Genomic DNA, 14847 nt, shown 5'->3' on the forward strand with positions numbered 1-14847 from the left:
GTGATTTGTATACTCTGGTTATATTGCTACCACATGGAGGAGATATTTGAGCCCCCTAAGTAGAAAGGGGATACAGTCCTTTGTCTATGACCTTAAAAATGCACACAAAATCTCTTCAAATGAATTATGGTGACTCTTGGCTGCTATTTTAACATTTACTATTGTTACAATTTTTGTTTAGTTTTAAAATTATTTTAAAATTATATTTATGTAAAAGTCCATTTTATTTCTCAGTGAAGCTTTAATTTTTTTAACTTTTTATTTGGTATAGGATTTTAACAAATTAACAACATTGCAATAGCTTCAGGCAAACAGCAAAGGGACTCAGCCATACATGTAAATGTGTCCATTCTCTCCCAAACTTCCTTCCCATCCATGCTGACACATAACATTGAGCAGAGTCCTGTGTGCTATACAGTAGGTCCTTATTGGTCATCCATTTAAAATACAGCAGTATGTACGGGCAACCATGGTCTTCCCCCGTGGCTCAGCAGTTAAGAATCTGCCTGCAATGCAGGAACCACAGGAGACACAGGTTCAATCCCTGGGTTGGGAAGATCCCTTGGAGGAGGGCATGGCAAACCACTCTGGTATTCCTGCCTGGAGAATTCCTATGGACAGAGGAGCTTGGCGGACTACAATTCATAGGGTAGCAAAGAGCGGACACAACTGAGAAGACTTAGCATGCATGGGCAACCATAAGTTCAAGCTGGTTTTAGAAAAGGCAGAGCAACCAGAGATCAAATTGCCAACATCCGCTGGATCATCGAAAAAGCAAGAGAGCTCCAGAAAAAACATCTATTTCTGCTTTATTGATTATACCGAAGCCTTTGACTGTGTGGATTACAATAAACTGTGGAAAATTCTGAAAAAGATGGGAATACTAGACCACCTGACGTGCCTCTTGAGACATCTGTATGCAGGTCAGGAAGCAACAGTTAGAACTGGACATGGAACAGACTGGTTCCAAATAGGAAAAGGAGTACATCAAGGCTGTATATTGTCACCCTGCTTATTTAACTTATATGCAGAATACATCATGAGAAACTCTGGGCTGGAAGAAGCATATGCTGGAATCAAGATTGCTAGGAGAAATATCAATAACCTCAGATATGCAAATGACACCACCCTTATGGCAGAAAGTGAAGAGGAACTAAAAAGCCTCTTGATGAAAGTAAAAGAGGAGAGTGAAAAAGTTGGCTTAAAGCTCAACATTCAGAAAACGAAGATCATGGCATCTGGTGCCATCACTTCATGGGAAATAGATGGGGAAACAGTGTCAGACTTTATTTTTGGGGGCTCCAAAATCACTGCAGATGGTGATTGCAGCCATGAAATTAAAAGACGCTTACTCCTTGGAAGGAAAGTTATGACCAACCTAGATAGCATATTGAAAAGCAGAGACATTACTTTGCCAACAAAGGTCCGTCTAGTCAAGGCTATGGTTTTTCCAGTGGTCATGTATGGATGTGAGAGTTGGACTGTGAAGAAAGCTGAGCACTGAAGAATTGATGCTTTTGAACTGTGGTGTTGGAGAAGACTCCTGAGAGTCCCTTGGACTGCAAGGAGATCCAACCAGTCCATTCTAAAGGACATCAGTCCTGAGTGTTTTTGGAAGGAATGATGCTAAAGCTGAAACTCCAGTACTTTGGCCACCTCATGCGAAGAGTTGACTCACTGGAAAAGACTGTGATGCTGGGAGGGATTGGGGGCAGGAGGAGAAAGGGATGACAGAGGATGAGATGGCTAGATGGCATCACTGACTCGATGGACGTGAATTTGAGTGAACTCCGGGGGCTGGTGATGGAGAGGGAGGCCTGGCGTGCTGCGATTCATGGGGTCGCAAAGAGTCGGACGGGACTGAGCGACTGAACTGAACTGAAGTCTGTAAATCTGTTTCTTTTTTGTAAGTAAGTTAATTTGTATCAGTTCTTTTTAAATTCCACATATAAGAGATGTCATAATAAAGATATTTCTCTTTCTCTGCCTGACTTACTTCACTCAGTATGGCAATCTAGAGGTCCATCCATGTTGCTATAAATGGCATTATTTCATTCTTTTTAACAGCTGAGTAATATTCCATTGTATAAATGTTGGTTTTGTTTTTTTAACTGGAATACAGTTGATTTACAATGTCGTGTTCGCTTCTACTGTACAGTAAAGTGAATCATTTATATGTATACATATATTTGCTATTTTTTAAGATTCTTTCCCCATGTGGGCTATTACAGAGTATTGAATAGAGTTCCCTGAGCTGTACAGTAGGTCCTTATTAGTTAAGGACACACTAATGTCATTTCACTAATTATTACCTGGCAATTTTTTTGTAGCTCCACTGTTCCCTTTTTCCTCTCTGCCTACCTTTATGAATAGATGATTTTCCAAGGTGGTATACAGTGATTCCATTTTTTTTGTGTGTGTGAATCTACTATACGTTTTTGCTTTTGTGGTTACCCCAAGGCTTCCATAAAACATCTTACAGCTAAAATCATCCATTTTAAGTTGATAGCAACTTAACCCCGGGGCTTCCCTGATACTCAGTTGGTAAAGAATCCGCCTGCAATGCGGAAGACCCTGGTTTGATTCTTGGGTCGGGAAGATCCACTGGAGAAGGGATAGGCTACCCACTCCAGTATTCTTCGGCTTCTCTTGTGGCACAGCTGGTAAAGAATCCACCTGCAATGTGGGGAATCCCTGGGTTGGGAAGATTTCCTGGAGAAGGGAAAGGCTGCCCATTCCAGTATTCTGGCCTGGAGAATTCCATGGACTGTATAGTCCATGGGGTTGCAAAGGAACTGAGTGACTTCTATTTTCACTAACCCCAATCACACATAAAAGCTACACTCTTCTCTCCTTTTTTGTCTTTGATATCACAATTACAATCTCTTTTTATATTTTGTATTTGTTAACAAATTAAGGTAGCTACAGTTATTTTTAATATCTCATCCTTTAACCTTTACTAAGACTAAGTTGTTAACACACCGCCATATTATAGCATTATATATGGTGTATGCTCAGTCTTGTCTGACTCTGTGACCCCATGGACTGTAGCCCACCAGGTTCCTCTGTCCATGGGATTTCCCAGGCAAGAATACTGGAGGGGGTTGCCATTTCCTTCTCCAGGGGATCTTCCCAACCCAGGGATCGAACCTGAGTTTCTTATTTCTCTTGCATTGGCAGGCGGGTTCTTTACCACTAGTGCCCCTGGGAAGCCTGTTATAATTACAGTATTGGGGTATTCTGAATTTGACTATATGCTTAACTTTACAGTATGTTCTACACTTTCTTTTTTAATGAATCATAATTGTACTGTCATTACAATTTAAAATTGTTTTGGAAACATTGTCTGGTCACCAAGTTATCCATGCACTTAATAATTCTAATGTTGAAACACACACCTAAAACCCAACATGTTTGGAAACGAATTTAGAAACAGTAGAACAGAATAAATCAGATCAAATTACTGATGTGATATGCCTCACGGTTTTAGTTTGGGAGCATTTATACCAGGACATGGAGATTGTAGGGTAAAGGAGTTAGAGAAGGCGAGGCTCGGAAAAAGAATGAGACCAGCACTCTACAGGAACAGATCACCTTTAATGAGGCGAGAAGGGGCAACAGTCAGATTATCGAGCTGCTGCACTTACCCAAGAAAAGAGTAAGTACATATAGGCATGTATGTGGAAAGCTGTTGTCTTAAGGGGGCCTGTTCTTCTCCAAGGTTGTTCAGAGTAGTTATCTCTTAAACGGCTGGGGCAAGGAATTTTGGAGATCGGCCAGAGGCTGGACCGGCTGGGAGCTGGGCATAATCAACCTTAATGTCCATTTTTTCTCGGGGTGAGAGAGTTCTTTGTTTTGCGTAGAATGGTGGGGAGGACCTGGAGGGGAATTTTAATTCCAGACTATTTTGAGCCACGTAACTTTTCTTCATTCCAGGCCCTAAGGAATATATATAAAAAGAGAAAGAGAGATGGACGCAGTTAATGTTTAGGGCTTCTTCATGCTGATAAATGAGGATCAGGGGTTTGTGGTCTGGGAGGAAGGAAGTCTAAGGCCCGTAGTGTTGATTTTTATTCTAGCCATCAGGGTCTCAAACAAAAGAACAATCTTGACTTGGTCTTGGGAAATGGCTCAGATTCGGCCTTGGAGGAATTTCTGGAAAAGATTAAACAAATAAGGCCCAAAGGTGAGTAGGAGGATGATAAAAATGAATGGTCTGAGAAGGGGTACAAGTTATAAAAGGTTTCCTGTAGCCACAGGGTGGAGATGTAATCTTCAATGTGTTTGAGTGTGGATCCTTGAGGACTCATGACCCAGATATCTGCCAGAAGTTGTTCCAGGAATAATTGTAGCCGTGAAACAGACAGGCTCATCTGTTGCCAGTTGGGGCTAGTGGAAGCTGTGAGAATTTTAGAGTTGTAGGGTCTGTGTGAGAAACTAGATAAGTATTAGTCTGGCAAGCATTTTCATCATTGGGCTGCATAACCTTTTTTTTTTTTTTTAAACAGGGTGATGTGTACCCAAGGGGTGATTTTTTTTTTTCTAATTTTGTAGTGGTAGGGGTCAGCAGAATTACTATGTAGGGTCCTTGTCATTTTGGGGTTACATCTGAGTGGGACTGAACTGTCATATAGACTTTGTCTCCTATTTGAAGGGATGGGTATGGAAGATTGGGGTGTGGTCGAGGGAGTAAGTTATCCATATGTTGCCAAAGGGCATTTCGTATCTGGGCAACTAAAGGAAAAGGAAGGTGGGAAGGCAGTTTGGGACTGTCCTGGGAAGGGGGTAGACCCAAAGGTATTATGGGCCTCCCATACATGGCCTCAAATGGACTGATATTTAAGGGATTTTTTTTTTTTTTGGTAAGGCCTGGACCTTTAAGAGGGGTAAAGGGAGGAGTTTAGATCGGTCTTGATGAAGTTTGATTGTTAATTTGGTCAGAGTTTCTTTTAGGACTTGGTTGGCTCTCTCAACCTTATCAGAAGACCGGGAATGATAAGGAATGTGAAGCCTCCAAGGAACTAGAAGGGCTCATGCAATATTTTGGGTGATTTGGGATGTGAACTCGGGCCTGTTGTCAGACTGGAAGGAGGAAGGTATTCCAAACCTTGGGAGGATTTCAGTAAGAATAAGCTGAGCCACAGTAGGGGCTCATTTGTTAGTAGTCGGGAAAGCTTCAATCCATCCAGAAAATGAATCTACGAGGACTAGGAGAAATTTAACCCTTTTTACGGGTGGCATGTGGGTGAAATCTATCTGTCAGTCTTGTGCAGGAAGATGTCCACGAATTTGGTGGGTGGGGAAAGGAGGGAGTCAAATGTTAGGATTTGTCTACTGAGAAATGGCACAAGTTTGGGTCATATTATTTAAATAAGTCACATCATCCTTAGTCAGTTTAATAAAGTTCTGAAGGAAAGCCTTAAGTACTTTTGCAGAGGGGTGGAAAAAGGAATGTAAATATGAAAGTAATGTGTGGGTGTTAGGTTCCCCAATTTGGGCGATAGTAAAGGAAGGACTAACAGAGGCGGCCTGTTGTTGAAATGGCAACCCACTCCAGTATTCTTGCCTGAAAAATCCCATGGACAGAGGAGTCTGGTGGGCTAGACTCCACAGGTAGCAAAGAGTCGCCACGACTGAGCGACTTCACTATAAAAGGAGATAGGACTGTATCGCTGATGTCTCTGGCAGTGTATTACAGCAGCTTATTTTGGGAGCTGAGCTGCATGGAGGAGTTCAGATATAAAAGAAGCATTGAGAATGGGTGTGTCTTTCTGAGAGAGGAATCTCTTTTCTCTCCAGATTATAATGTTAGAATATAATATGTTATAGACGTATTTGGAGTCAGTGTAAACGTTTATCTTTTGGTCTTTGGCTAGGGTCAAAGCTTGTGTAAGAGCTATCAGTTCAGCCTGTTGTGAGGACGTGTGAGTTGGGAGTGTGGCTGACTTGATGAGGCTAGCGGGGATAACTTTGTCGGGCTGTCCCTGAACTATAGTGTATCAAGCCCCAAATGGGGCTTGTTTTTGGGCAGTGCCATCTATGAACCAGGATGGGACTTTGGAGTCAGTAAGGGGCTGATCAGTTATATGTTCAAAGGGATTAAGTGTCACATCTAAAGTCTGAACACAGTCATGAAATAGGTGTTCTGCTTCTGGATCTGATGTAGGGAGTAAGCTAGCAGGATTGAGAGGTTTACAAGGCATAAAAGAAAGGGATGGGCCAAGGAGGTGTGGGTGAGGATTTGTAGTTGAGCAGGGGGCAGAGAAAGGAAAGCCCGATGAGAGAGTAAATCTTTGAAGGAATGAGGTGAGCATACAGTTAGAGGAGCATTTCGGGTTAGTTTTTGGGCTTCAGGTATTAAGAGGGTGGTTGCAGCTAAGGCCTGGAGACAAGGTGGCCATCCGAGCGTGATGAGATCAAGTTGTTTAGATAAGTTGTTTAGATAAGCTAGGGGCCCCGTAAGTCTCCCCTTTTTTTGGCACAGAATCTCTAAGGCATGTCCTTGTCGAAAATGTACAAAAAGGAAGAAAGGCTTGGTGTAATCAGGTAAGTAAAGAGAAGGGGCCTGTAGTAAATGTTTGATAAGAGTCTGTATTGGGGTGTGGAGAGAGGTGGGGGCCAATAAGGGTTCATTCAAGTTATTTCGAGTAGCTTGGTAGAGAGGTTTTGTGTGGAGGGCAAAATTTGGGACCCATATTTGGAAGAAGTTTAATAGACCTAATAGAGAAAGAAGTTTTCTCTTGGTTTGGGGCCTGGGGGTCTGTGTCAAGGCTCGAAATCTCTGAGTTGGGATTATTTTGGATGTGGGAGTGAGAAGTAATCCCATGTGATCAGCAATGGTGGAAGTAATTCGTGCTTTGGAGAGTGAGACTCTGTAGCCACAGTCGCCTAGGGCATTTAATACTGTCGCAGTGTGGACCAGGCAGTTATGACGAGAGGAACAATAAATCATGTACATATTGGAGTCAGGTAGTAGAACCTAGGTCTAAAGTTTGTAGGTCTCTTTGGAGGGCTTGACCGAAAAAATGAGGGCTATCTCTAAACTCCTGTAAAACGGTCTAAGTTAACTGTTGAGACTGATATGTATCTGGATCTGTCTGCTGCTGCTAAGTTGCTTCAGTCGTCTCCAACTCTGTGCAACCCCATAGATGGCAGCCCACCAGGCTCCCCCATCCCTGGAGCTGTCTAGGTGAAGGCAAATAGGGGCTGTGAAGAGTGGTGTAGGGTATAGTAAAGAAATCATCTTTGAGGTCTAAAACCATGAAATAGAGTGTGTCAGGGGGAATACGTGAGAGAAGGGTGTAGGGTTAGTGACGACGGAGTGTACAGGTATTATGGCCTCATTGACCTTGTGAAGATCTTGGACTAGACACCATGAGTGGGGTCCCTTTTTGACTGCCAGTATAGGAGTATTATGAGGAGGACAGATAGGCTGCAAAAGGCTGGTTTTGAGCAGTCGGGAGATTATTGGTTTAAGTCCTTGTTGGGATTCTGTGATCAGGGTATATTGAGTTTGGGTTATTATTTGAGAGGGATTTTAAAGAAAGACCTGCATAGGGAATGGTGTCTGGCTACTGATGGGGCTTCGGTGCCCCAGACCTGAGGATCTATCGGGGAAAGGTCAGGGGGCAGGTTTTGGGAGTGAGGGTTGGCCAGGGGTTCAGGTGCCATTTGAATGCAAAGAAGTGATATGGGATCTAAAAATGGGAAGTTTTAGCTTAGCCAGAAGATCACATCCGATCACTGTCACTGGGCATTGAGGAACTATTATAAAAGAATGTGTTAGTGTTGTTTTGCCAAAGGAATAAAGGAGAGGAGGGGTTATTTTGGGATAGAAAGGGATGTCTGAGACCCATATGATGGCCACTTTTGAAGGTTGGAGAGGGCCCTTAAAGGAGGTTAAAAGTGAAAAGGCCACTCCAGTGTTAGAAATGAGACTTTGTGTCTGGCCACCATGCCAATTACCTGAAGCTTTGAGTCTATCTGTATGGGGCGGACTTGGGGTTTGGAGCTTGAGCTCCATCACTGGAACAACCCAGGCATGATTGGATCATCTCTCACCTAATTGGAGGAACCATGGTCTGGGATGCCAGGGCCTCCCTGAGTCTGGTTCCTGGCCCATTGTTGTTGGGCCTGGGGTGGACCCCAAGATTTGGTGGGTAGTGTCTGAGAACAATCTATTTTCCAGTGGACCCGTTGTTTGCAGGTGGGGCAGGGTTTGGTGGGTGAAGGAAATGGCAACCCACTCCAGTGTTCTTGCCTGGAGAACCCCAGGGACGGGGGAGCCTGGTGGGCTGCCGTCTATGGGGTCGCAAAGAGTCAGACACGACTGAAGCAACTTAGCAGCAGCAGCAACAGCAGCAGGGGTTTCGGCAGGACTTAGCCCAGTGTCCTGTTTGGTTACATCTGAAGCAGGGACCTGGAGAGTAGTTTCCTATGGGTGGGCTGAGGTTGATGGGCCAAAGGGGTTGATTTTTTCCCTTGGATAGCCGCAGCGAATAAAGCATATGTGGCCTTTTTTTTTTTTTTCTTTTTCTTTTTTTGCTTCTTCCTTCCTATTGTTGAAAACTTTAAAGGCTAATTTTAGGAGATCTCACTGAGGGGATTTAGGGCCCTTTTCTAACTGGCATAGTTTTCAGCGAATATTGGGGGCTAACTGGCTTATGAACTGGACATGTAGGTACAGAAGTCCGGCGGGGGTGGAAATATCTAGATTAGTGTATTTTTGGACTGCCTCAGTAAGCCATGAAAGAAAAAGGGCAGTATTTTTATCTTTTTCTTGAGTCACTTTCCTAATCTTATTGTAATTATTAACGTGAATGTGAGAGCTTTTTAGCATTGCTTCTAGTAAACAAATGATCATATGATGTAGGTACCAGATGTTGGCATTGCCTGCTTGATATGTCCACAGTGGTTCAGTTAAAGGGACTGCATCATCAATCACCAAATTTGTCCTATCTTGGTTATGGAGCTGATCAGCAGGAGTCCAGGCTGCCTGTCATATCCATTTCTTTCCATCAGGGGTTAAAGTGGCATTTAGGATGTAATAAAGATCATTTTAGGTTAAATGATATGCTTGTGTAAGGCGGAGGAATTTTTTTATGTATCTAGTAGGATTTTCTGAAAAGGATTCCAATTTTTCTTCAGTTTGGCTCATATCAGAAATTGAGAAAGGTGCATGAACCCGTGTAGGGCCCTCTGGTCCCACTGCCTCTCTGAGAGGAAATGTGTTTGCTTCGGGTCCTGGCCGATGGAGGGGGCTGGAAATCTCTTTGGGGGTTCTGGAGTCATCGCCTTCTGTTTCAGAGGAGGAAGGGCTAGAGGATGGGGTTTCGTCTCCGGAAGCTTTTTCTCCGGGGCGGTAGGAAGGAGGCTCATCTGCTGGGTCAAAATCGGGGGCTGAGGGTTTAGGGGGCCTTTTAGGGGCTTTAGATTTGGATTCTTTTGTAATGGACAGGGAGAGACAGCAGAGGAGGATTTGATGAACAGTCTTTGCAGAGAGAAGGATGGCTTCTAAGGTCTCAGAAGGCTTGAATATAGGGGTCCTTTGACCATTTGCCATTCCATTTGAGGAAGTTAGTGAGATCTGATAAAATATTGAAATCGAAAGTCCCGATCTCAGGCCAGGATTTTGATTGTCTAATTTTGATTGTCTAATTGGTATTGAGGCCAGATCTGTATACAGAGTTGTTTTAAGCAGTTAGCTTTGAGTTCAGTGAGTGAGTGGTCTGAGATTTTTGAGAACACAAGCTAGAGAGGAATCTTTTGGGACAGATTGGCCAGACCCCATAATTGAAAGGCAAGCAAAGGCTCTTATTGGGAGCTCGAGTTGTCACCCGTAGTCGCAATAGGAGTTACGAGAAGAGAGCTCTGTGTCGAGGTGGAGGGTCCCCCACCATCGCCTACAGAGTGGTCCTAGGCCGGGGGTCCCGGGATCGGAGAGAACTGGGTTCTAGGGAGCCTCTAGAACAGCGTCCGGATCTTACCTTAATTTAGGGGCCGGCTTGAGTGGAGTGTTGCATGTAAAGGGATCGAATGGCAAAAGGCCTCTGTCCTGGAGTTGGTCGGTCTTGTGGAAAAGAAAAGTGTAGAGAAAAGAGGAAGAGAGAGAGAGAGGCCAATATTCCTCGGGTTACATAGAAAACCAATAAAGCCCTTACACAGGACTTGTACCGCTCACGAAGGCATAGGGCGTCCTCTTGAGGAGGTCTTGAAAACCCCAGCGGGAAAGAGCTTGGCAGGCTTCCACGCTGCGAAGAGCTGGCCGTGGAGAAGGAGAAGGAACCGTCAACCTCCTGGGGTTTCGACACCAAAAATGTAGGGTAAGGGAGTTAAAGAAGGTGAGGTTCAGAAAAATAACGAGACCAGCACTCTACAGGGACAGATCACCTTTAATGAGGCGAGAAGGGGCAGCAGTCAGATTAGTGAGCTGCTGCACTTACCCAAGAAAACAGTAAGTATATATAGGCATGTACGTGGAAAGCTACTGTCTTAAGGGGGCCTGTTCTTCAAGGTTGTTCGGAGTAGTTATCTCTTAAACGGCTGGGGCAAGGAATTTTGGAGATCAGCCAGAGGCTGGACCGGCTGGGAGCTGGGCATAATCAACCTTAATGTCCATTTTTTCTTGGGGTGAGAGAGTTCTTTGTTTTGCATAGAATGGTGGGGAGGACCTGGAGGGGAACTTTAACGCCAGGCTATTTTGAGCCCTGTAACTTTCCTTCAGAGATGAAACTAAGAAAACAAAATTATATTTAATCAGAGAGTAGGGTAGGTTCAAAAAAGTCTTCAGGCAAAGAAAACGGAAAAGTGCTGGTGTTCTGACTGCAAACTTCTTCCTGAAGACAATTCACTCCTAAGTGGGACTGGTGGTGTCCCATTTTTGCATTGCCAAGCATGCAACCCTCTTTTCATATTAATTCATATGAGAATTATTGAATTATGCAGGTGTCCAGAGATGCAAAATCTTGGGGAGCATAAAATGCAGCGGAGAAGCCAGAGGAGAATCTGTAAGCTGGATCCAGATGTTAGTCAGTCATAGGCAAGTTGGTAATGTCTAGCAGAGGAAAATCCACTTATTTCTCTCATCATTAAAAAGGATTTCTTAACCATTTGATTGCGCCTGACACACAATACTGGATTCTGAATCTAAGAATTCCCCCAGGTGTCCCTTTCCTTCTATGGAGAGAGAAACCAAGATGAGGAAATCAGTTAGGACTCATTTTCACAGGTAAGGTCCACAGTGGCATTGGTCCCATCCATACATGACCACGAGGGGGCGCAGTCCACACGCAGCTCAGTTGTCTGTTTTGAGCCAAGAAACACTAACAAGTTGAGGCCCAGGCGGTCGCTGGATAGACGCAGAGTCTTTTTTGCAAAAGAATTCTGATGACTTCTCCAGTTTCTCCTATTTGGGGGAAACAATGTGGAGAAAAAGCTGAAGGGAAATGAACACCTCAGAAATTAACTAAAACTTTTAAGCGTGCTTGGAAGTGACAAGCTAGAATTGCTCTAAGGTTCAAAGCTCAGTAAATCCGAAGCTACTGCTGCTGCTGCTGCTAAGTCGCTTCAGTCATGTCCGACTCTGTGCGACCCCATAGACGGCAGCCCACCAGGCTCCCCCGTCCCTGGGATTCTCCAGGCAAGAACACTGGAGTGAGTTGGCATTTCCTTCTCCAAGGCACGAAAGTGAAAAGTGAAAGTGAAGTCACTCAGTTGTGTCCGAGTCTTAGCGACCCCGTGGACTGCAGCCCACCAGGCTCCTCCGTCCAAGGGATTTTCCAGGCAAGAGTACTGGAGTGGGGTGCTATTAATGTTGCCTGATGTATCAGTAAACAAAGGATGGTACAGCCACCTACAAAGGTGCACCCTGAGGGGACTCAGGATGAGAAAGAATGGGATATGGAGGTAAATAGCTAAGATGCTTATCAAAGGAATTATTTCAAAGAGCCTAGGCTCTCGTGGGTTTCCCAGGTGGTGCTAGTGGGAAAGAATCCATCTGCAAAGCAGGAGACTTAAGAGACTTGAGTCAGGAAGATCCTCTATTCCTGGGTGGGGAAGATCCAGGAGGGCATGGCAACCCACTCCAGTAGTCTTGACTGGAGAGCTTCAGTCCATAGGGTCGCATAGAGTGGGAACGACTGAAGGGACTTAGAGCAAACATGCAGACTCACATTTTCCTGTACATAGAAAAGCACTAAATTCCTTAAGATGTCCCTTAAGTTAATCTCCCTTAATTAACAGTAATCTTTTGCTGTTCTGACTACCTGATCTTTGTTGTAAAAACTCTTATATATCCTGACTCCTCCCTTGCCTGTTTGGAGCAGTCCCTCAGGGCTCTTCTTGAAGTCCTCGGAAGTATGACAAATAAAACATAATTCTCAACTTTTAGGTTGTGTGTTTTTTTGGTTTTTTTACTCAACACCCCATAACACCATCTATGATGGGGTTTAAAAACTTAGTTTCTTCACAAACATTACATGTTGGGGGCTCAGAGGTAAAGAATCTGCCTGCAATGCAGGAAACCTGGGTTTAGCCCCCGGGTTAGGAAGTTTCACTGGAGAAAAGAATGGCAACCACTCAGGTATTCTTGCAGGGAGAATTCCATGGACAGAGGAGCTTGGTGAACTACGGTCCATGGAGTCACAAGTAGTCAGACATGACTGAGCAACTAACATACACTGTGTGCCAGGTAGCGTTTGAAGCACTTAACCTATAAGATATCATTTAATTCTCATGATGAGACAGATATTATCATTCCCATTTTACAGATGAAGAAACTGAGATTCAGAGATATCAAGCGGCTTGTGCAAGGTCACACAGCCTGGAGATGGTAGAATCTGGGATCTGAATCCAGACACTTGGGCTCTATATAAACCCAATAGTGATGGATCACTTAAACGCTACAGAGGATTAATGGAGGTTGCAAGCTTGGTTAGGTTGATTATGTACTACTTATTTATTTATTGGCAGCTCCACCACACAGCATGCGGGATCTTAGTTCCGGACCAGGTATCTAATCCATGCCCCCTGCAGTGGAAGCACAGAACCTAACCACTGGACAACCAGGAAAGTCTCTGATTATGTGCTTTTTAGAATGTAACACGTTGTCCAAAGATAGGGATTATGAGACTCTTGTGGGGGTCCAGTGGTTAAGACTTTGCCTTTCAATGCAGAGGGTGTGGGTTCAATCCTTGGCTGGGGAGTTAAGATCCCATATGCTTCAGGGCCAAAAAACCAAAATATAAAACAAGCAATATTGTAACACATTCAGTAAAGTCTAAAAATCTTGTTGTTGTTTAGTCGCTAAGTTGTGACTGACTCTTTGAGACTCCATGGATTGTAGCACGTCAGCCTCCTCTATCCATGGGATTTCCCAGGCAAGAATGTGGACTTTAAAAATAATCCACATTAAAAAAAATAAGGGATTATGATTATTATTCTGGACTCTTCTATATAGTTAGTTGAAATGTCACCTCCTCAGTTTTTCCCTAATCATTCATTCCAAAATAGTCTTTTCCTCATGACCTATCATTATATTCTAATTCTCTGCATACTCACTGTATGATATTTGTCCTGCCCCTAAAGGTGTTTTGGTCAATCTCTACTCTCTATAAATTTCATTGCTTTGGTCACTATTGTTTTCCTTCTGCCTAGGGCAATGCCTGGCTAGTGGAAATTGCTCACTGGATTTGAGAGTCTTAATTTCTTGTTTTGTTGCTATTGTTCAGTTGCTAAATCATGTCTGACTCTGCGATCTGGTGGATTGCAGCAGGCCAGGCTCCCCTGTTCTTTGCTATCTCCCAGAGTTTGCTCAAACTCATGTCCGTTGAGTCGGTGATACCATCTAGCCATCTCATCTGCTGCTGCTCCCTTCTCCTCCTGCCTTCAGTCTTTCCCAGCATTAGGGTCTTAGCATTAGGAATCTTAATTCCCTCATCAGAGACTGACTCCACGCCCTCAGCAGTGAAAGCAGAGAGCCCTAGTTACTGGACCACCAGAGGATTACCCAGGGGTCATTTTTTAAAAATTAGGTATATTCATCAAGTTTTTTGGCTTCCCTAGTGGCTCAGACAGTAAAGAATCTGCCTGCAATGAAGGAGACCCAGGTTGATCCCTGGGTCTGGAAGATCCCCTGGAGAAGGAAATGGTAACCCTCTCCAGTATTCTTGCCTGGAGAATTCCAGGGACAGAGGATCTTGCTGGGCTACAGTCCATGGGGTCACAAATAGCTGGACACAACTGAGGACTCAAGTGCCAGAGTCTTAGGGAGGTTCAATGTGCTGTGCGCTAAGTCACTTCAGTTGTATTCGACTTTGTGTGGCTCTATGAAGTGTACCCACCAGGCTCCTCCATCCATGGGGTTCTCTAGACAAGAATACTGGAGTGAGTTGCCAGGTCCTCCTACAGGAGATCTTCCCGACCCAAGGATTAAACCTGCATCTCTTATGTCTCCTGTATTGGCAGGCAGGTTCTTTACCACCAGAGCCACCTGGGAAGGGAGGTTCATTATGGCCACATTATTTAAAAATAAACTTCCCCAGAGCTTCCCTGGTGATTCAGTGGTAAAGAATCTAGCTGCAGTGTAGGAGATGCAGGTTTAATCGCTGTATGGGAAGATCCCCTGGAGGAGGATACAGCAACCCACTCCAGTATTCTTGCCTGAAAAATTCCATGGATGGAGGATCCTGGCAGGCTATAGTCCACTGGGTCACAAAGAGTTGGACACGACTAAGCCACTAAAGAACAACAAAACTCTTTCAGCCTGGTGCATTCCTGATTGCTTTCTAAATTTTTCCCCTTTTCATTTTCTTTTTAAAATTTTAATATAATTTTAAAGGTTAATTTCCA

At 44.0% G+C, this 14847-nt stretch overlaps 1 protein-coding gene across 2 annotated transcripts in view; it reads right to left on the reverse strand.

The window, feature by feature from the left end:
• Positions 1-10373: 10373 nt before the first annotated feature.
• LOC147368704 (putative adhesion G protein-coupled receptor E4P) overlaps positions 10374-14847 on the reverse strand; it is a 37065-nt gene continuing 32591 nt past the window's right edge. For both annotated transcript variants that reach the window (XM_086409757.1, XM_086409756.1), the window contains one exon: positions 10374-11404. In XM_086409757.1, coding sequence (XP_086265883.1) covers positions 11294-11404 — 111 coding nt within the window. In that variant the 3' untranslated portion in view covers positions 10374-11293. The remainder of the gene's footprint in view (positions 11405-14847) is intronic.

Source organism: Bos grunniens, chromosome 7, assembly GCF_055505025.1.
Source record: "Bos grunniens cultivar Pamir isolate PY7600 chromosome 7, Bosgru_T2T1.0, whole genome shotgun sequence".
NCBI classification, from domain to species: Eukaryota; Metazoa; Chordata; class Mammalia; order Artiodactyla; family Bovidae; genus Bos; species Bos grunniens.